Below are 23,692 nucleotides of genomic sequence, written 5' to 3' on the forward strand. Positions count from 1 at the left end.
CTCTACTCCGACAAGCACTACAAGAGAAACCTCTCAGTGGGGCTATTCACTTTCTGCACTGAAAGGAGAGACATCAACCCATTGCTTTGCCTCCAATTATTCAGCAGAGGAATAAAAAAGTGGTCATATCCAGCCCTGATCGCAGTCTCAGCTGGTATGTTGCCCGCAACAGAAATGGGGGAGCAGATTACAGAGCCCCCGAGTTGCTGTCCTTCATCAAGGGCACCAAGGTGTCCTGCCCATCTGGGCTGTTCCAGTGCTACCCTGCTCTCCATCACCCTCAATAACACTTTCAGATAGGCCTCAGCATCTGGCCATATTCATACCTACAGGGATTCGTAATCCTACAGGAGCTCATCTTTGAATCTGGAAGGCCAATCTAAACAAACAGGGAGGGAACAGAACAGTTCTGGCTGCCTGACACGTATTGGACTTGAGACTGTGTGCAGATGACACTAACTTCTCCTAAACATATATATTGCTTGTTATTCCCTTGGTTAACTGATTCCTAAGGCACTCAGTGAAACTGATATGCCTCAGGATAGACAAAAGTACCATAAAGTTCTCTCATGCTTACTCCAAACTCCCTAGTTCTTAAGTCAAAAAAGCAAAGGACAAACAATTAAACAAAAAACATTGCACACCACATAGCGCTACTAGCTAGAACGAACCACTGTAAAGGGGACCATGCCTGCAGGGTGGAGCTACACCTCATTGTCATGTGTATATAACATTAGGTATACAAACATGCCAGTGGTACGTTTTTGGCCTATCTTTTGGTAATGACAGGTCAACATAATCAGGAATTTTAGATTTTTAGGGATTAAAAAAAAGCAAGTGAATATCAACAAGCAAATGCTGGATGTGCTGGAAACTCTATAAGCCTCTCAAACTTTAAGTATCCTAGAGCAAATATAGCCAACTCTCACTGGAGTCGCATGAAGAAGGTTCTGCAAAACTGAGCTATTACGTCAGGTCTGCAGTCTGTCTCTCTGCCCTGTAATTCAAACCTCATGCTTCCCCCTCACTTCTGCGCTGATTTAAACAAAGACATTTTCCTAGCCATAGGAAAGTATCACAGCATGTATCACAGACATGTACGCACTAAGCACTTCTCAGAAGTAAAGTTGGCACCATCAGCTGCTCAGTGCTGAGGATCTGTCTCACCTTACCTTACATTAAAGGGCAGCCAGGCACCCTCAGTCAGCTGTGTCCCTCTGTCTGGGGTGCACAAGCTATTCCTTGGCGCTCCCTATCTTTCCCCACTGACAGCATTGGGAGGCAATTCCTACCCCAAGTTTATGAAGAGCAGACTTATTCTTTATCATGAGCCTGCCCATATGTCTTTTCATTTAGCTCAATCTCTGCTCTGTTTTTCAACCCATTTTTTTTTTCCTTTTTCTTTTTTTTTTTTTCTTTATAAGTCAAGCTGAGATACTAAAGCTAGAAGGGAGAATGTTAGTTTCATAGCAAATGCAGCTTGCTAGTCCTTATGATGGACTTTGCTGTTATGCACCTTGGTGGATCCAATTTGGCTGGCAGTTTCTGTTTGACTGAGCAAAGAACTAAGTATCTCTAGCCTAAAGCTGGTAATAAGCATTATTTATTTATCCACAGACAAATATAGAAGCACCTCCATTTGTCATTCTTTTCTTCGTCTGCCCTACTATTAGCACTAGCACTACTGTCTGAAGACTTTCAAGCTTAAATGTAGAGTACTGAGTTTGTAGCATGATTTTTTTTCCTGCTTAGCCCACAAGGAATGCAGAAATATTAATAAGAAATAGCAATAATGAATCTGAAAACAATATATAAATGACACTGTGAAAATATACAGTAGACAAAGAAAAAAAATTATACGGAATGGCAACAGAGAATTCTGAATGTAAAACTATATAAGAAAAAAGGAAAAAGGAAAAAAGGGCAATGGGAAAGGGTGAAGGACAATACTAAGAGTTTGTGAGAGGCCAGAAATGAAAGAGAGTAATATTGGAGATGGACTGCTGTGAAAAAATAAATAAATAAAAGGAAAAAAAAAGGATAATAAATCTCAAAGAAGGAAAATCAGGAGAACCAAGCCAGATGCTGAGGAACTGATGGGAAAAAAGTGAAGTTAAAGAGAATACAGTGCATGAAGGGAAATTCAACACACACACACACACACACACACACACACAAAAAAAAAAAAAAGAAAGAATGAGGAAGCAGACTGAGAGTGGAAAACCATGAACTAATGTAAATTTTCTTCATGTCTAGATGATTTTGCTTTAGTTCTTGTTATTACAATGCTGTAGCCTAACATAGCAGGCATGGGAGGGAGAGAGAGAGAGAGAGGAAGAAAGAAAGGAGAGGGAAGAAAAAGAAGAAAATACATCCAACACAAACTTATTTGGTTTGGGCTGATACTCTGTGGCTTTGTGTTTCTTGTTAGGGGTCAGAACATGAGAGTGATCTTAGGAAAGATGTGAGCTGCAGGTAAATACCAGCTGGAGTGACCTCGTGAATCCATGAGGTCAGGGCAAAGCTGTGACCATCATTTGCCTTTGCAACCCATTCTCATATTCAAAGCAAAGAGGTTAGGGATGCACTTTAAAGCTGCAACTGGCTTTTGAAACCTAGAAGTAAGTTCAGTCATTCCCACCAAAGAAGTGGCTGAGATTCAAAACAGCTTTGTCTCCTTCAGGCACTGAAGAGAACAGCTCTCAGCAAGTCAGGCCTTGGTGCAGCATCTTCAGGACTTGACATGCAGTGGGGCTGAGTGCTGAAAGCTACTGCAGAGGTGGTGGTTGCTTTTTGTCTGGTCACTACTGGGGGGACAGTAGAAACTGTAGTTGCATGCAATCACCACCAAGCGTTGACAAGTGGTAAGACTTCCCTACGTGTGTGTGCATGTAGCTGTGCATGTAGCTATGCATGTAGTTCTTCTTACAAAACTCTTCCCACATCAATTCCATGCTGTTACCAGCCCCTTGACCTCACATAGCTATGACTGCTTCCCCAAGTACACCTGCACCTCAGGTCTTCATAATGGCCAGTGGTTCTTTCAGTCCCTGGAGTAAGATCACTTTATCCAGGTGTAAAACAAGAACCCAATGTGAAGATAAGGGGAAAGCAATATCAGACTCATCAACTCGCCATGAAAAAAAATGGAGCTCACAACATGCATCAGCTTAATCTAGCTAGAGGAGCAGGCTATACATTTGGATTAGCCTGGTGACATCAGTAGTGAACGTTCCTGAACTCCCTACCCGACACTGCCACAGAGTAGCTGTCAATAGGACAACTTGGCTGCATGCTGGGTGATCTCTGCTTGGACGGGAAGGGAGCACCAGGCCACTCCTGACCCCAAGCAGTCCCATGAGGAATTCCAGTCTAGCCATGCATAAGGCAGTCTGAACAAACAATGCGACACATGCAACAGCACATTTTGCATTGACCAGATTAAAATTCTAGTGCTGCTGTGTGAGGAGTTATTCCCTCAGAAACATTTTGTTGTCTGAGCTATCTTCCTACCACCAGTCTGCGTTACTTCACTCCTGATCAGGACATCCAGATCAGTGAATCTAACAGGCACTCCTTTCCACATTTCTACGAATGTATTTCGCTTCCAACAAACAAATGGAATGTGAGAGTTCAAAAAAAAAAAAAAAAAAGCTATATTATCCAATTAAGCAGAGAGAAGTTAATACATCTCTCATGCTTGATTTTCCTACGCTTTCTTAGTGCTCTTTCCAGACGGAGTAGCGTTGTGAGTACACTAAGAAACCTCTTAGCATTTCAGCCAAGATTTTTCAGGGTGTTATCACAAATGACAAAAATATAAACACACTGAAACATAACACATTTCAATCCTAAAAAGGTCGGATTTACATAATTACATCATTGGTTTGCCAATATCCACATTTATCTCATCAGTATAGCATGGCCCACCCAGCCCATAAGCTATTAGACTGTTTGGACTGAACATATAAAAGCTGTTACTGATTTTTTTTAAGTTAACATTATGACACCTCTCATAACTAGCGTTGTGCTTTAACCAACTGTTTGTTTCTTTTTGCTTTCCCACAGCTGCTTTTTTAGGCAGAACATTCTGAAAACAAACAGGAGTCGTAATTCATGAAGATGCAGCAAGCATTTCCTCCCCCCACCCTGTTCCCCTTGAAGAGATCAAGCACATAACATAGAGGGCCACCACCAACGCAGGCAGCCAAACCCTTCAGACCAGTCTCAGTTTCAGCACTTCCTCAGGGCACTGCTGAACTGACGGGGTCATCCCTTTTTTTTTTTTTTCCCAAAAAAGGAATAGTTTTAGACATGTACATTTCTGGTACAGATCAGCATTTTTATTTGGTTTAAATATGCTGTGTATCAAATTTCTTCTCTTTAAAAAAAGAAATACTGTTAGTAACTGAACTCATAAATCAAAATAAATGCATGGCTTTCTGACTCGCTGTACTAACGATTCAGCCTTTATTTTTGTTCCATATTTGTATCTCTTCCCACTGTGCTGAAGCCAAATAAAACTGAACAAGCTGATATGGTTAAATGAACATAAAGGAAAGCATCACCCTTGGTCTCATCTGACATTACCAAACAATAGTCAAAACATAATTTCTATTACAGAATAGCTTAGGACATTAATAATATAAAAACACTATAAATTAGAGCTGATAGTTAAAAGACCTTAGCAGCACATCTACTATACCTGTAAGAAGCTGTTTCTCTCAAAGTAAGGACATAGCACATCAGAAGAAGTAATGTGCGGTGTTGAGTTTTGGCATCAACACCACCAGACGGAGAAATGGTCATGGAAGCCGTACAACTGGATTTTGCAGTGCATGTGTCCGAGTTCTCAGCTATAAGGCCCAGCAATTATTTGCAGGTGTGAGTATATCCTAGCAACATTAGAGGTGCTACTGCTGCAGCAACCAGTTGGAGCCCTACATTTTATTTTCATTTTACTTCCTTCTATCCAAAAAAGTACATACATACATACATACATACGTACAACCTGTCACAGTCCGCTTGACTGAAGCAAATCACCTTATTTTAAGATGAAGCTATCTATAGTAAATATTAAGTGCCCAAGGCCTAGCCCTTTACCCAACACACCCTGTTGGTCTTTTCACTCAGTCACACAAAGTTCTGATTTGCAATGATGTCAGAAAGGCATATACTCATGCAAAAAAATAACTTCAGCATCACGTCATTTCTCATGGAGCCCTGTTGCCTTCTGTTATTTGCAACTGTCTTGCTTTTGCCAACTGAGGCTTTTTTTAACCCCAGATCTTACATGTATCCAAGAAAAGATATTTTTACTCCTCATATTTTCAGAACTCTGATTAGTTTTCCAGAGCTCACATTAGAAAAAGTACAATCCAACATGGAGAGGAATCAAAGTCATCAAATACATGGATGTGTTCTAGACACTAGGTACGGGTTTGCTCTTTTTCTGTGTCAAAAGATAGGGACAGAACTAATTCTCTTTCGTTTTAACTAATAGGCAGTTAATTAATAGGAGACTGAAATGGAGACTCGGTGGAAAGCAGAAATTTGAGCCGTGATCACGAAGAATCACATTCTGGATTGGTGAAAAACTTCCAGGGAAATCTAAGATCCTGACTGATAAGCCAGCGGCAAGTTTGATGAAGAAAAAACACTGTTTCACAGGGGTTCTAAATTTCACAGTCCCAAAACAGCAACCTTCACAGAGTAATGGTACCTCTCTGTTCAAGTAAAACCTCATTTGGAAAACTAGCAGGAAGTCGCAAAGCTTGGTCAGACTTTGTTACTAGCCCCAGCAATGCAGATAAGCTACGGTGCACAGTGGAGGTAAAAGAGGACCTCCTCTCCCACTAAGAGGGGCCATGGCCATGAGAAATGTTTATCACCTGCCAGTGTGTTTAGGGAGTTCTGGCAGCATCTGACCCCACCAGCTTCTGAGGAATTTCAAGTAAACAGCCAAATTAGTGCTAGTTGTTCTACTAAAAGAAAGGAAAACGGAAAAAAAAAAAATAGAAGAGTAAAACATCTAAAGAATTGGAACAAGGAAACATTATGTAAAAGAAGGTGGAGTAAGAACAAAACCAGAAACCAGTAGACAATAAAAATGGACTCAAATGAAATCCTTATGTTTTTATTCAGGGCAAGTTCCCAGTGAAGACTCTGAAAGTTTTGCCTGAGAACCTTCGACCTATGTGAGAGATAAGCTTCCAATTTTAATGAAGGGCTGAAGAGACCTTCACACAAGGGGGATCAGATGTTGTCATTAAGTAACTTCATCATCTCCAGGGCAAGCTTTAAGCAAACCTCAACCTGAAAGACAGGCTAACTTGAATATGGGCCTGTTTGTGGGCAATAAAGAGCTTTACCCCTAAAAATGCTATTAAAACAACTGCACTGTGGTTGCAAGTTGATCTGTTTCAACAGAAAAGGCTCTCTGGGAGTTTCCAGGTAACTGGTTTGAGATATCTACCATATGACACTCCTCTTAGGCTAACTGGAAGATTACAGCAAGGGTGCGGCAAGCTAATGTTCCCTGAACATTTTACTATCAAGAACATTATACTTTCTTTCAACAGCAAGCTTGCTGTAAACTTAAAACACATCTGCATTATTTATTTATTAAATGTATATTCTAAATTGTTGGTATAGTAGCCGAATCGACAAGCTTATATTCTTCACACATAATAGTTGGGGAAAAAATATTATCCATCAAAGCACAAAGCCATCCTACTAAGAAATCCACAATGCAGCACGCATCCCTCTATAATGCAGGATCTATGTCTTTAAACAGATTGACTTTTTGCCAGAAAACATTTGAGATTTATATGCTGGTTTACGCAAAGCTAAAATAAAAGTGGAAATTTTCCTTACAATTCTACCCACTTTCCCACTAACTTAGGCTTTATACAGCAGTAGGTATTGTATATCAAAGGACATATGAAGGAAAGAGAGCAGGTACATTTACAGTCTTTCATCACAGTCTGATTTGATGCAGCTACTTCTCAGTGTCTGCTGCTCTGCTGTTGCATAAATAATTGGCAACTACTGACAAGCCATTCAAAGCAAAGGTAGTAAAACCATGACAGTGAAAAAATCAGAACATCAGAGACTTCTTTTATATATTTTGTTCAAATCTCAGCAAGATTTGTAATGGCAAGCTGGAAAATAACTTTTTTTATGTTTAATATGTAACTAGTCATAAAACCTGAGAGTTGAGCTTTGTGATTTAGTAAGCAATTAAGCATTTATTTTTTCATACAGCTCAAGGAAGAAGAAACAGTTTTCACTGTTTTGATTTAAATTCCCAGTTAATCTGAAAATACATTTTAGTTTGAAAAAAAAAAAAAAGAAGAAGAAGAAGAAAAGGAATTATATACCTTTCATTATTTATAAGCATCATCTTACCTTACATCTCTTGCTGAGTTCTGTTTCTAGACGACTTTGGCAGGTATTTTGATTCAGAATTAGTTTCAGCAAAACGTTCTATTACATCTTCCCCTTAAAACAAACCACTTTTCCTCGTTCCCTCAGACAAAGTATGTGGGCTAAGAGAGCTGCAGCGTCTCTGTTCAAGCGATTTCATGGACACTCAGAGGCTTTCTTTCTACTGTATGAAAGTTAAATCTGAGTGAGGAAGGCATTTTTCCTGTCCCGGAAATCAGTATAACCAAAACCAATGCTGAGCTAATGAGAAATGTTTCTTCCATGTGTTCTGTTTGGCAGACACTGCAAGTCATATCAAGGAAACACGTGATGTTTATAAATACAATATGGCTCATGTTGTCATAACCTCTCAATGACAAAAAGAGCATTAGAAAAAGCAGACAGCAAAACAGCAGGAAAGATGAGATTTGTATCATTTGGAAGCTCACTATCAGATAATAGACATATTAGCATTTGCGTTTTCTTTTTTCTTTTTCTTCCCAAAAGAAAACGAAGTTTTATAGTAATAGGATCAGTAAGGCAAACACATGGCAACTTATACGAATGCTGTCCTATATGCATTCTAGCACTGCCACTCGATTTGCTGCATGAATTCTTTTCCAATAAATACTTTTCTTCTGAATATCTCTACGTAGTTCAAGGAGTTACTTTTTTTTTTTTTTTTTTTTTTTAAGCCATGGCATGCAATGAAAAAATGCAATTTTGGCAGCATTTGCAGCTTTTATGTTTCTGATGTAAAGATTACAAACAATTCAATGAAAAGAAGCCAAACATCTCAAAGAAGCTGGATGTATGTTTATAGGTATCCGAAGAACACAGAAGGATGACCCTGCTTTTATTATCTCTATTTTTCCTGCAACCCAGCACTGAATTTCAGCCCCCTCATATGCTTCCTGGGGAGTTGTTTGAGGGCTTTTAGCACTTGTAGGGCTTTTTAAGTTCACAGATTTCACCAAGGCATAGTGCAGAGGAGAGTGAAAGTGTTAGTCGGGCACTTTCAGGTGAAAAACGAAGTCGCTGTTGCACAATTTCAGTAGCAAAAGCTGTTCAACATAACCGTTCACCCAACTTATCAAACGTCTGCATCACTCTAGAGAACAACTCAGTTCAACTCATCCCCTCTTACCTTGGCAGCCCGATGCCCTGATGCTGCCAGAAACATCATCACCTTTTAGCCGCTCAAACTCCCAGAGCAGCGGAGTTTCCACATACCCCGCTCCTTGACTCTGACTGAACTTGCCCTAATTGCCTTTTCACAGAGAAACAATTGCTGAAAAGAAAAACCTCAAAGCGTACCTCAATACAACAACAGCCACAACAAGCATTCCTTGAATATTCCGGCCTCACCCACCCAGCTGAGGACTGGGACAAAGTACTGACCCGGTAAGGTCTCAGTCAAGCCACGGAATTAAGAGAAAACATGGTGGGTCTAGAACATTTTGAAACAAAGTGTAACCCACAGGCTTCAGGGCAGGTGGTTGGGAAGAGAGACACTCTTCCCAAGTGGCCAAGTTTGCTTTGCCAAGCAAAATAGCCACCGGTTTGTTATGAAGTAAAAAAATCCCCCTGATTCTCAAACTGGCAGACGAATGATGCTCAAAACAAACCACTGCATAAACTGACATTATTAGTATCCAGCTGTGCCACCAGAAAGGCAGACAAGTTACAGGGACAGAGGGGTGAGATTGTAATTTAGGACTCTTCTTATTTCAGGCTCTCCTGAAGGAGGGGGTAGGCAATGACAACAGAAAATACACTGTGCCCTTACAGTGGGGAATCCTTTCCACTTGAAGTCAGCCATATGGCACCAGGGAGTCACTGCAACAACACAGGACAAAAAGAGCTCTGATACCTCCAAAACACTGAATTCATTCAGCAACACACAGAAATCTGCTGTCTGTTCCTTAGTGTCATCTATTGACATTGCACCCACACACCATCCCAAAATGTGAGATGAGAGGCAAGCCGGACCCAACAGTTAGTAAATCCGAGAAAGTCTTTTCCCCTTTGAATGTGCAAACCATTATTTCTAATGGCACAGAGCAGCATGGTTGTGTACATGCATTTGTACTGTAATTCATAACAATGCTGGAGAAAATAAAAAGATCATCTTAACTTCCACATCTGGACATGAGACAGTATCTTGTCAAAGAAAGTATCGTTGCATAGAGACTTGGAAAGAGTTGATTAGTGTTACGTACTCAGGCAACAGAATAAAAGAAAGAATCGCAGCAACATGAAGAATCCGAAGAGAACAGCTGCTACAGATTTTCAGTGTACATGCTGGGGAAGGAACAACAAAGGAAAAGTACAAACAGTTTTTCAGTGAGATGGCACTATGTGGCTACCTCTTCCTTGAAACAACATTCAGCATGGCAGACATGTCAAACAAACCATTCTCTTCAAGAAGTAAACAGCCATGGCACAGTAACAGTAAGGCAGTGTGGAGGATTTCAAGAGAAACTGTTCTTTAGAATTCGTTTACAGCCCAAGCAAATCCCCTGTCTTCAACACAGTCCATTGAGAAAGGTGCATGAAGCAGAAAGAAGACAAGAAAAATTAGAGTTAAGGGATGAGAGAATGGAGCGGTTTGGTGGGACGTCTGAATTTTACAGATCCCACATTCCTCTTGCTTCTCATCTGTGTGGGTAATACTTAATACTTCAAGTGTTACTGCCAATTCCCATACAGGTCTCACATCTGTTTGGTAGTTAAAACAGGTGTCCAAGCTGGAAGCTAACATTATTTTCTGAGATTATTCTGGGTCTGTTACATGGAAATGATTATAAATCACACAAATAGAAGCTTAAACACCATCAAACCCAGAGATAAATGTTCCAAAGGGACAAAGCAAACAGTAGAAAAATCTGTAAAGGCACAATCCTCCCAGCTCGCAAAATAAAACCCAACAACTTTAAGTTGCACATGACAGGTGATATAACCAGACTCTCAATATCACCATGGAAAAATGTATTTACAACAGCCAGCTCTTGACATCCTAAATAACGTTCTTTCAACTCACCTGAAAATAAGCTGCTTTTCGGTCAATTTTTTTTTAAACAGTTTACTGTGCACAGTGGTTACCAGAGTTTTTCCCCACTTCCCACTGCAGGGAATTTAAGTGCTTGCAAACCGCATGAAATTGAAGAGCATCAATTTACCCAATGCAAAGATGCACAAACAGAGAATGAGGGACAAGAGCAGCAATTTTTCCACATTCATTTTGTTACTGTAGTATTGCACATGCTCTACCATGTGCATCAAATGTACACGTTTTGCACTCCCTCCCTCCCCCACCCCTAACTTTAATACCGTTTGCTAAAGGAAGATGCATAGATGATCAAACTGTCTGGGGGTGGGTCTCTCCCAGCCTAACAACTTGTGAATTTGAGAGCTAATTTCAAGCAGATTCAACAAAAAAAGAAGGTAGAGATCAGTAATCTATTATGGTCTTACAAATTTTGCCGATTTAGACAACTGTGAGAAGATCCTACAGTGTTTTTGCTGAGCTGAGGAGAAGCTGCCATGTGTGCTCTGGAGGAGAGAACACTATCAGAGCTCTCTACTTCAGGCAAAGCTTTGGCTAGGATCTGACTGCACAAGGAAAAACCCATCCATAAGACACCGTCCTTAGACAAACAAATGTAATTATTTCCGCCGCTCAAGAAATTGCTTGCTTCCGTGCTCATAACTTTGAAGTGCAGAAGTCTACAGTGATCAAAGGGAAGGCTTTTGCATGTTTCTCTGCTGAGTCCCTATGAACATCCTTGGCTTCGACTTCACCTCTTGGACCAGAGAGGCAAGAAATTTGTGAACTGAGAAAAGAGCTGTTTTGTTGGACACGTGAAATTTCAAAATGGTATCTCTGTCATTTCAGCAGAGCAAAATATAATATTCTACCACAAAAACAACATTTTTGCAAAGGCTATCACTGTGTCACCTTATTTTTGAGTGACGTACAAAGAAAAATAATCTAGTCATAATCAAGAGGTGTTAAATGTATGTTCCTATTGTAAAACAGTATTTTAAAATAAGCAATACAAATTAATACAGACACTGCTTTTGCACAAAAGCAACACCCGTGTTCAAAACAACTCTTTAGACACTAAATAGGGGGAAGAGGACCAAATAACCAGCCTTTACGTTTGAATTTAAATAGCTAACACAGTAGTTAACCTTATCTGAAAACATATCTAGAGAACTCAAACAGAGCCACAGTAGATTCATTCAGCATTTACTGCAATGGAACAACAGTATCAGTCTAACATTGTAAAGTCACGGTAACATTGCTACAGGAGTTAATGTCAATGCACAGGGATGGTATGTCATGCTTTTGAATATGAATGAGATGTATCAGATATATCCAGTTACTTCTACAAGAATATAACTAGAATTGAAGAATTTCAGGACCTTAAGGAAGACAGTAAAAGCTATCACATTAGCCCTCTGAAGCACATCTATTTGCTATCTCATGTTGTGTGCGCAACAGTGTGAATAATCAAGTAATTAGATTTCTGACCTATCAAAAGGACCATTTTATAGCTGGAGTATATAAATGAGAAGTGGTTGAGAATACTGCCTGTAAATATACTATTGCAGTCTTTCTAAAATAATGAGGCCCTAAACTGTTGAAACAGCAGAAGTATTTCCATGAAATATTAATAATAAAGCAGTGTGACATGCTCAGAATTGATAATGAAATCAAGAAGCAAACGCACAATTAAGCAAATCACTTCACAGGAAATTTTCAGCACATCTGAATCAGCTTTGGAGCACACATAAAAGTCACAGCACAGGTGGGACAGTAGAGGCATTGCCTTCTGGACCCACAGAGTTCATTTGGTTGTTGTTTCCCAGGCAAAGACCCCACGGATGGGAAGGAGATGAAGCTGTGTAACCTCCCCACTGCTTGCTGTGTCACTGTCTGTGACACTGGGTGTGAAAATGTGGTGGAAGAGGTGCTCGTGCACAGCCACATTTCCTGACCTCTGAGCATCAAAGGGGAAAACACGGTACAGTAAAAGACAGAGAAAGAGACAGTGAGGAAGAGAAGATGTCTCAAATGCCTTCTCCATATTTCCCAGTACAGAATGTTCATGTGAAAATATAAATATGCCAGACCTTGTTCAATACACACAGAAAATTTCTAGGGAAAAAAAAAAAAAAAAAAACATTTACACTACAACAGGTATCTCTGATTGGAAATCGTCATTTACAAGGTGTTTCAATAGACTTCAAGGTAGGTAGGTATATGTGCTCAGCCACTCTAAACCAGTCCATGCTGATGCCTTGCAGGAGTGAAGTAACACCCTGCTTTACTTCACTGTAAAGGTTTGGAAACATGAAGTAGGAAGGTTTATAAACTCTGAGCATTCCCCATGTCTTGAGATAAGTAATTAAAGGCATTGTTTTGATTCACATGCTTTAATGCTGGTAAACAAGAACAAATAAACAGCTAATGCTCAGGGCAAATAATTGGCAAACAGAAAGTAGTTAAGGCTTCTTAGCTATGGGAAGCTTTATCACTTTCCTCTTCTGTATGTGCTGTACATATACCCTAGATTTTATAAATTGTTGTGTATATATTACAGTTATTAAACATTTAACATAAAAACTGGAAGAAAGAAGAGTATAAATGCAACGGTAGTACTTACCCTTATGTCTCCATTTACAGCTCTGGAAGTGTGATTAAACGCGTGTGCGGGATCTTTGTTGTAAACTTTAAGGAAAGACCGGTCTTGAATATTCCTGGAATCAAAAGAATCAGCAATGATAACAGATGAAAGTAGTTTTATTTGTTGCCTGAAAGTTTCAGGTAACAGACAAACATAGTAGGTCTGCAGCCGACCTATAAGAAAAACTCAAATGCCATAGCTTAGACGCACACAAACAAAAGTCTACTTTGATTCTCTTTCCCATGGGAAGTATCATTCTTTCGCTACAAATCCACACCCATAAAAATTAGATAGTGTTAAGTTTCTTTCAAGGTCCTACCACAGAGTGAAAGCACTTTGAAGACAATAGAGCTTCAACGTTTAGTCAGCGCTCAGAAGGATTTAGTTAATATTTACATGTTTTATTGTGTATGCAACCCACGTGAATTTTTGCTATTCTAGGAAGAGAGAATATAAAAGAAAATAGTCTTTCTAATTGCAGTTGTTCTTGAAGCAATTCCAGTTAACAACTTAGTTACAAATCAGAAAAAAATAAGTAAAAATTAAAAATGCAGCAGCAGATAAATTATTCTTCAAAACTTTATCTATAATAAAGATGGGATTTTAAGGGAAACAAAAAAGGAGTTATGAAAACCAAATAAACAAGTAAAAGTTCTGATGAAATCTCCCACAGAAATGGTTTAGACAGAAAGCCCTGAGAGTTTGTTTTGTTTAATTGAACACTATGACATTTTTAAACTATTGTGCATTTTTAAACTATTACATTTAGGAAAGAATTAGATGACAGAAGTATTCTACGTTGTTTCAAAACCTACCTTCTGTTAATTTTATGGCTTAGAAATTTGCACAGAATTCTGCTGATTTCTTGTTCACATTTCATCAGTAGCAAAGTCTCCAATCTACATTCACTCACATCCTTTCAAAACTGCGATTCCTTTCATTTCCCAGTAGTGATCTCTAGAGGATTTACTCACACATGTGACTGAATTCCTTTCCTCCAGGTGCAGCTACAAGTCTACTGAACTGATGTTAATCACAGGGATTATCGTTTAAAAATGAAGGAAAGGATGCTTGGGCAGGTCCAATTTCTTTCTTTCAATGTCATATTACAATCAGTGATTGCTTTGAATGGGTAGCTAGTCAGAACTTGTGCTGCTGTTGTAGATGTCAAGTAGTTATTAAAGAAACTCCACAGCTCAAGAGGCAGATCAGTACCGTCTGTTTAAGAACTGCAGGGCTGATGAGAAAGTTAGTATTTATGAGTGTTTACTTGTAGGCTGCATAGGAAAATAGCTGCCTTGAGGCAAGTACAAGTTCTTCAATTATTTATGGTAATATAAACTGTTTTCCATCTTACAAATGTGATCCTTCTGCACTGAGACTTGCGCTGGTAGTCTCAGTTATCATTTTCTGCCTCAGACTTAGAAATATGTTCTTTTTGATGCAAAGCTAACTCTTCCATTTTCAATTCAAGAAATGCAGTATTTTTCATTTAAATGAATTTTATCTGCTCCTTTTTTCACTCTGATAGCTATGAGATGGTACTTACTTAACTAACTGGAGGTTTTGTTTTTTAAAAGCATTCTCCATAAATACTTCTTGTAGGAACATGACATGTTAAAGTAAAACATTGCTGTAAGGCAAATCACCAAAATACTAGGCATTTGATCTCTGAAGTGAATTCTGTTTCACCTCATGTTGCTATTCTAAGATAAACACCACTGATAGCAGGTATATATTACTGTATATTCATAATTACTACTATTTGCATTACTGTAGCTCCCAGATGCCCATGGCATGTTCAAATGCCTCACTGATATGTGTGTGCTATATCAACACCCTAGGAAAACAACCTCTTTACCAGCTTACAAGATGAGTATAAGACACAAAAGACAAAGATAGCTGCAGAAAGATAAGGGAACGGAAAGACACAAGGAGAACATGGCCTCTCCAGGCTGAAGAACAGTAAACAGATGCTGGCACCATGGTCATGCTCTGAATAGGGAATGCGCGAGTAAGGGTAAAAGTGGGACTGGAAGAAGAGCAATACAGTGGCTTTTCAGATGTTTGTGGAGGACTCCTTCCAAGCATGACAGAGGGCTGCCTAAGAGGGAGCGTGAAGGCACTTGTTGGAAAATTAAAGACATGAACAGTGAAAGTTGGCATTACTAGCCAAGTGGAAGCAGATGGCACTTGGTACTGAACAAGAAATGAAAAGTAGCATTGAAGTGGGCTTGGAGTGGCCCTCATAATGAAGACAAGTAGTTTTTATTTAATTAGATGGAGAAGATACAGTCAGAGGACAAGTGAAAAAATACATGTGAAACAGTCTCCCTGATGAGCCAGGAGAATAGCCTTTATTGCCTCCTTTGAATGAGTAGAGTGAAAAGGATTACTTGCATCGAATGTCTGGAAAAGAATGTTACAAAAGTTGCTGTAAAAAAAGCTAGATGTTTAAAGCTGGTGTCAAAAAATGTTTAAAAGTTGATGATTTAGCCAAGTGTTTTATCACTACATGGTGTGAAATGAAAGGCTGCATCAGAGGGATGTTATGAAGAAAAAAAATCTGAAGAAGTCAACAGTGAATGCAGAATCACGAACCAGATTAAGAAAAGGACTGATTTGGAGGCACAAGTAGCAAGCAGTGCTTTATCCCCAAGGATTAAATAAGAAAAAAATTAATACAGAAATAAAAGAAGAGGGAGTGGAATGGTCTAATGAACAACATAATCTGAGTAGAAACGAATGGTGCTTGAGACTATGTTAAAAGAGAAGATCAAGATTTTCGTTGGGGAGAAGAGGCAGGTTTCATGCCATCCAGTTGCAGGTGTTCACAGGGAAGACATCAACAGTTGAGCTAGTTTCACTGGCATGTATAATTTTTCATAGAAAAAAAACACAACAGAAAATCAGTGCTTGAGAATATGATCCCTCAAGTGATAACTGAAAGAAGAGAAACAGTAAGAAATAGGGGAAGAAAACTCCTTGAAATAAAGGGTGATCAAGGTTCCAAGAAGAAAACAATAAAAGTATACATGAGATATCTGAGAGAATAAGGGTGTAATGTTCACAAAAGCTAGCCAGTTGGTGACCTGAACAATTGTAATGGAACAGTCAGGAACAAAAGACAGGTTGGAATTAGAAGAATAAAACACTAGGGAGGGTGGAAATGGGTTTAGGATTGACTGAACTGAAACAAGTAAAACTCCACCAACGGTTATAGTGATTGCTTACTGCAGGAGAGAGAGAAAAGTGATGGGGTGGACCGTGAAAATTTACTTTGTGTGAAGAGAGAGTTTTGTTGGGAAGCACAGAAACACGTTTGCAACATAAAGAGTAGGCACTGTAATAGAGCAAGACATTAATAAGAAGACAAGGCAAAAGACTTGAGGCGCAGAGGAAGATGAGTCAAGTGGACAGCTTAGAGTCAACTGAAATGCTTGTATTTAAGGCAAGGAAGAAGGAAGATAACTGAAGGAAGAGATGGCAAGCAAAGAAGAGGAAAATTATACTTTTTATCTGTTCTCTGTGGGGACGTGCTGTGTAAAGATCATGTGAAAGAGTAAGGAACAGAAAAGGAGAAAATGTGGAAATCGTTAAAAGGCTACCAGTACTGCATACTTTGGACTCCAGTAAGCTAGAATTGTTGGAAGAGGGTGGCAACTGAAGGAGGGAGTTTGGCTATAGAGGAAGTCAGCTGGAATGTGGCATTTCCTCTAGAAATGATCTACAATACAGGCATAGGAACAGAGGAAGTAGAGAGTGAGCTATGCTTGATTTTGGCAGAGTGACGCATGCAATGGGAAGAAAGGTGGAGTAGAGTAGTATTAAGATAATGAACAATGGCAACACTGGGGCAGGGAGGGGATGAAGTCATAAACCGCTAGTCTGAAACTCCAGGGAAGATGGAGGGATAAAGTGAAGAGCTGGTGGGCCAGACTACAGTTGGCAATAAGGCGCTCAGCAACAGAAACATTGTAACACCTGTCTTGATTTAATCACTTGATCAGATATAGTGAATAGACTACTTAAAATATACGAAACTTGAGAACGTGATGAATGAGGATGTAAAAATCATCAGATTGGGCTTAAAACTGGAGTAACAGTGGCCAAACTAGGGTGTGGAAGACTTCTAAAAAAGAAAGATTAAAAAAAAAAAAAAACATAAAAAAAAGCCAGAAACTGAAATTCAAGAGGCTGGTTGATGACAAGACACTGGATAGAGAGACTGAGGAAAGTGAGACAGAGGAGAAAAACTGGGGTTCAGTGCTGTTCAAAGACTAGAAAGAAGAGTAATGGGAGAACTTGAAGTGGCAATGCTAGAAAAACCCCAACTTGTACACAAGTCAAGTAATCTCCAGAAGAAACAAGGCTCTAGTGGGCTATGCACTTCCCTTACTTTCACAACCAATTCCTGCACTACAAGTTGACTGGCAGAAAGGAAACATATTTTCTACTTTCTTCTTCACCCCTTTCTGTCTTCTGGTTCTTCTGTCCATTCTTTTTACCTCACAGCCTCTAGCGAGAAGGATAGCACAAAAGCACACCATATCTCCCTGAACAGTTCTATAGTGCGACATGCCTGTAGTATGTCTTAGAGTTCTTTTGGGCATCTTTTGGGACTTTGTACATCCCCTAAGAATCTGATCCTTTTGTTTGAAGAACACAGACATCAGGACTAACAGATGACAGAAAGAACCATCCAAATGTTAGCCAGAGACTGAACTCAGAAGTAGAGAAGGAAGAAGTTGCTGCATCCTGACATCAAAAGGAAGGTGGTGAGGCTGCTGCAGCAGTGGTCACTGATGCTACAAATCCTTGGCAGTGTAAAAGAATAAATAATTAAAATTATTGTGAGGACATCAGTAACGTTTATTTTTGAAACTGCAGTCTCACCTGGAGATTTTCCTCTGCTAGAAAAAAGCTGTATTTTCTGTAAGTTTTTGTGTTCAGTATGTTAAATATTTATGTCACAGATAAAATGCAATAAAATATTAAATATGTGAACCTGCATGAATTGTATGCATATTTGAATGAGATACACCATTCATCAATGGCTTGTGCAACAGATGTTGCACCTACAGCTCAAGGCAGTGCCAGATCAAGCCTCCCATATTACTCAGATATCACTGAACAGGCTTTTAAGTGTCAAGCCTCTATGTGTTAGATACTTATCAGCTCCACACCTTTTTAATCTTTAAGTGCACTGCATAAAACAAAACAAAACATCATCATCATCATCAACAACAACAAAAGAAATCCAAAACCCAACAGCTGTAATTCCTTTTATACTTACCTCACATCACACAGTTCATAGTATATGTTTCTGCTCTCATCCTTGATGTAAATGGCCACACTAGGCGATTCTAGCATTTTCATTGTCAGCTGCTGGGGGAAGGCACTTACAAAAAGGGCACGAATTGTGTCTGTGCTTGTGATTTCATTTGGCATCCTCAACTGCTTTGTTTCATCTCCATATTGAAGATATAAAACACCTACAAGCAAAATATAATAGGAAATTTAATATTCGTAAGTGCACATAAATGATGGACTGCTCTTCCAATTCCATGCGGAACAAAGTCAAGCCCATACACAGGACAGAAAAATCAACTCACAATTCTTGCACATAAAGCAAATACAACGCTTTTTCAGCACAGGATTGCAGTTCAGTACCACACTTTGCTGAGAAGCCTATTTTTACTGTTCTTCAGTTAGATAAATCAGAAGTTTACTTCAAGAAGGCTACTGGAAAATTCCAAATGCAGTATGTCTGCTCTACAATGGAAGGTGTTGGTAAATCAAAAGGAATTTTTATTTTTAAAGCAGTTGAGGAAGACCTTCACCATTTTATACCACCCAGTTTCCCTTAAATATAAGTTTTTTGTCTTAGCCTCGTGCTTACCCAACAAATCCTCTCCAGAAAATAGACTTCTATTTTAGCACTAGTAATTTTATATTCATAATTCAATTTGCTGGCATTGTATAGTATAAAGTCCTAGGTGAAACTCCCAGCAGGAATAAAACTAAGGTCACACACAAACAATTTCAGGTCCTTTCAGTTTTGTAGGTGTGTTAATAGGCATCCTTAGCACTCAGGGAGAAACAAGAGTGATCTTAAATGCTGAACTGCAAAATGCAGACATTCTTAATCAATAAAGACAAAAAGTACATAGCTACAAGGGCTGTTCCAAAAGTAATGTCTCCTATTTTATTATGTTGGCCCACCACATCACAGGCGGATGTTGGTGGTATGGCAGGAGAGGTGGAACCTTCCCACCAATATCCCGTTACATTTTGTTGCCGTGTGACAGATGGCAGCAGAAGGGCAGTCTGACAGAATGGTGTCTGACATGGAAGCACGTATGAAGCAAAGGTGTGGAACTGAATTACTCCACGTGGGAAAAATTGCACCCACTGACATTCACAGACACTTGCTGAACAGGTATGGAGAACAAACAGGGGATGTGAGTGCAGTGCATTTCAGCAGTGGTGACAGTGACAGTGGGTCAGATCTGCTGGTGTCGATTTATACGAGCACAGCATGCAGGCTCTTGTTCATCACTAGTAAAAAATGCAGAGCTAATGATGGCGACCATATTGAAAAACAGTGTTTTACAGCTGAGAATTTGCTGTGTCAAATACTGTTATTGTGCCCTTTGCATCTTCTGCAGTTTCAGTGGAAATAAATAGAAGGCATTACTTTTGGAGCAATCTAAATAGTTATTACAGAAACATCGACACTGCATTCAGTGTCCTTCATGTAGGTACAAGCAAGGCAGTTTTACCCCACCTAGTCCGGATGCTGCTAGCATGTAATGGCAGATGAACATTCAAGCTTAACTACTGCCACATCCTTATTACCTTTTCAGGCAGACTTTGGAGCCTGAGTGGAGTTCTGTGCTGCCATGCCTTTGCATATGCCAACAACAACTGCAGGTAGACTAAAACTAGGCAGGGTACTTTACATAAACTGAATTCACCACAGTAATTGCAGCATATGCTGTCGACATAGTGAATACAAACAGGAGGGTTGGGAACACAAACAGGACGGTTAGGAACTCAAGATCCTCAATGCTGTTACCATCAGTTATCATCAAATCTCAGCAAATCACTAAACTTGGGTGGTTGCTCATTCTCAGTTAATAGTCATCAACAATGGGATTGGCAGTCCTCAGCTCTAAACACTGATCAAAAGCAATAAGAAAAACTAGAGTCCTAGAATGTAAAGGCATATAGTAAGAAGAACAGAAGGTATTTTAATCTAAGATGGGCTTTCCTTCCTCTTAGTCTTTATTTTTGTCACTACGCTGTCCAAAATCTCTGTACAGTAACGAATACATACCCATATCTACAGTCAGTTGGTAAGTAATTGTGCTCACAGCTAGGAAAGAAAGATTAATTTTTTAACAATTCTTAACAAACTACTCAATATTACTCAATAATTTAATATTAGGCTCTTTTATAGAACAGGTTGTTTTAATCATTTTCCTACAATTATCAAGAGTAGCTCTTTTTCCTCTATCAAAATTGCAATCAGGTCCTTTAGGAATTCAAATATAAACTTCCATTTTCCTTCAGCTGAAAAAAACTGTTTCAGACTGAAAAGGTCATGGAAAATTTTCCTGAAAATTTTATTTTGGATATCAATATATCATGAGTTATTAAACTAATTTTTTATTTTAAATGAGGCATCATTCATATCTTTATGTTCTTCTAAGGTAAAAATGGCTTTTCAGTGCTCATACAAATATTCGCTGCTTTGAAACATTTTATAGAATTCAAAAACTAACTGTATTTTAATACCACATGTTTTCAATGACTGTGTGTAATTCATTGCTCCAAGAACATAAACCTATTCATTTGCAATTATAGCTTTTGACTTAGGCAGAACACAAGGAATCTTCAGTGTTTTGTTACTGGAAACTTTCTTGGATTAAACAGAAAAAGAAAAGTGTATTTTGAATAAAAATGCAGAGTTCTCACATAGCTTTGCAAGTGTGTGTGACTCTCTTTTTCTGCCTAGTTTGAGTGTTCACACAGAATGCAGAAAATGGCATTTTTGCATATTAGGCCAATAAATGCCTTCTGAATACTGAGCTACTGAAAACATTACACAGCAGAAATGGTAGAGTTGAAAATCTTTCTCATTCACAAGCATGAATTATTCCAGCAAAGTCTTGAATCTTCCTGTCCTCAAATACTCCCACAAAATATTGATCCAAAACAACATTACAGTTGTCTTTGATTTTCAAAACAAATGTGCATGCTATCCAAAAAGATCATGACTTAGAATAGAGAGCTTTAATATACAAATCAGAGAAATGTTTTGACCACAGTATTACTGCAGGGGTAAAATACACTGACAAAGGCATAATAAATTCTCCTTTCCTTACTCTGTTAAACCAGAAGTCCTTTAAATAATCTACTGCCTTTCCTCTTGAGGTGTCCGATAAGTTTCATGACACAGTGATGCTTTAGTGCGTTTCCTATTTGACAAAACTAAATGCTCAGTCCTACAAACCCAGTTTCAGCATGATGGGATAAAGAGACTTCAAAATGCATTATTTTAAGTAATTGACATTAGTTTTCTCACACACAATGCTGGGCTGAAACGTTGAACTTTGGCAATATCCCCATGGCCAACTTCATAGAAGCTGCTGGAACTTTGAGGTGTGTTTTACTTTCAGCTAAAATATTACTCCCTTGGAGAACTAAAGCAAGAAGAAATAGAATATAACTCAGGCATAGGTTCTGTTAGGGCACAAGCTAGCAAAGATACTGGAAAGAATGCTAAACAAAAGAGATGTTAATGTCTTTGAATACCGTGCAAGTCCTCTTGAACTTATGCTTCTGTCACAATGGATTTACTTGACACACGAAGATTATGCTGAGTTTTAAACAACACAAACCAAACTGGACTATTACATGCCCGGCTACCCCAGGAAGACAGCATACAACAGAGTGCATGAGGAACTGCACCATGTAACTCTGCAAAGCCCAGGTCTGTCAATGCTGCACTACCACCTCAGGGTGCTCCCACATGCTGCCAGTCCTGGGCTCTTCTACATCTACAGGGCAAACTGCAGTGGTAGGCTTCCCCTTCTTTGTGCTGGGATAACTTAGGTTCAGAAACACCTCTGGAATTTCTGATTGTTCTTTGCCCTGTGGGAAATGGGCTACAGCATGAAACACAGGCTATAGTAAAAAACATTTATGTGTAAGCTAGGCCTTAGAAACTTAAACCTCTTTACAAATTGCTTCACAACATTCCTGTCAACAGAAAAGCATGTTTTATAGAAGGGGAAATTAAACACCCAAGAGGTGAAAGGCCATTTTCAAAGTAAAGCTCACAAACATATAATCCAGATCTTCTGATGATCATGCTACACACCACATGATCACCCTTTCCTTCCCTGCATACAGAGGTCTTTCAAAACCAAACCACTTTCTGCTCCTCCCTTTAGGAGGGGTCACTGACAGAAGGATGTGCAAAATAGTCTTTTCCCTCAGGGCTCATCTGTATGCAAAGCACAGTGCACTGAGGTGCAGCGTCAAACTGCTTTACATAGGCCAAGCCACACGGACAAGGTAAGTACACCAGAGTTGGGTGAAGAGAGTGTCCAGATCAGCCCCTCTGAGACTTCAGTTCAGCTAGCACCGTTCTGGGGACTGTCCATGCTGAAACTATGGCTCCCAGAGCCACAGCAGAGCCATAACAGGGAGCTGGGCTCAGATATGGCTGCTGGTGCTGTAGCAAGGGTTGTAGAATCTACCTGGCCATTGAGGAAACTTACGTAATGGTGAACCATACCTGAACTCATGGGATCCAGGAGGTCTACAGGGCAAGAAGCTGTACCATATTCATACCAGCAAGCTCCTAACTCCATAGTTACAAGTGGTAAAGGCTTATTCCTTATGGCAAAAACTAATGCTATGCAAGCAGCATGACACCACTCAGCTCACATCTCTCAGCACCATCATCTAATCCACAGTGCTGACCTAATCCTGACTAAACAACATGCTATCATGGTTTTATTGCTAGCAATGACCTCAATACTGAGCAGTTGAAAGTCAGTTTGAGGATGCTTAGAAGGGGTTTAACTACAACTGGCTTTTACTTACAGAGCAGGAATTATGCCTACAAACTGATTATTTTAGTGAGAAAAATGTGGAGCATTCAACAGTAAAGTTAAATACCTGATAGATCAAGAATAAGTTAACAGATATGATTAAATCATCTTCTAGGACCTTTACAAATACCAATTAATTCTCTCACACAATAAATTTTAAATGGTAAAATACTGCTATGCTCACAATCAAGCAAAGAAAACCAAGGCAAAGCAGTTAAGTAACTTCTCAGTCTTGTGAAAGAAAATACAGTCAAATCTTGCATTGGTGTCAATTGGTTTCTTTCCCGTGAAGCCACAAGAAACTCATCATCCAGGGAAGACATCTTGCAAATTTCTGTACTAAAAATCTGATATCTAGTAATATCTTATTCCATGGGCACCCACCTGAAGAGACGTATCAGTGTATTTGGCTGATGTTCGGTGCTATGTGCTAATACA

General features: G+C 39.2%; 1 protein-coding gene across 26 annotated transcripts in view; it reads right to left on the bottom strand.

The window, feature by feature from the left end:
- KIAA1217 (sickle tail protein homolog) overlaps positions 1-23,692 on the bottom strand; it is a 277,578-nt gene that overhangs the window by 59,598 nt on the left and 194,288 nt on the right. For 23 of the 26 annotated variants that reach the window (XR_003074153.3, XM_046938245.1, XM_015282038.4 and 20 more), the window contains 2 exons: positions 18,421-18,619; positions 13,104-13,197 (listed from right to left, as the gene is read on the bottom strand). Coding sequence is in view for 23 of the 26 variants with exons in the window: in XM_046938245.1 (XP_046794201.1) it covers positions 13,104-13,197; positions 18,421-18,619 (293 nt within the window). In the remaining 3 variants the exon portion in view is untranslated. Of the gene's footprint in view, positions 1-7,410; positions 7,736-13,103; positions 13,198-13,939; positions 18,620-23,692 lie in introns of those variants that run through there. The other 3 variants (XM_046938248.1, XM_004939231.5, XM_015282032.4) reach the window with 2 other exon arrangements.

Source organism: Gallus gallus, chromosome 2 (genome assembly GCF_016699485.2).
Source record: "Gallus gallus isolate bGalGal1 chromosome 2, bGalGal1.mat.broiler.GRCg7b, whole genome shotgun sequence".
NCBI classification, from domain to species: Eukaryota; Metazoa; Chordata; class Aves; order Galliformes; family Phasianidae; genus Gallus; species Gallus gallus.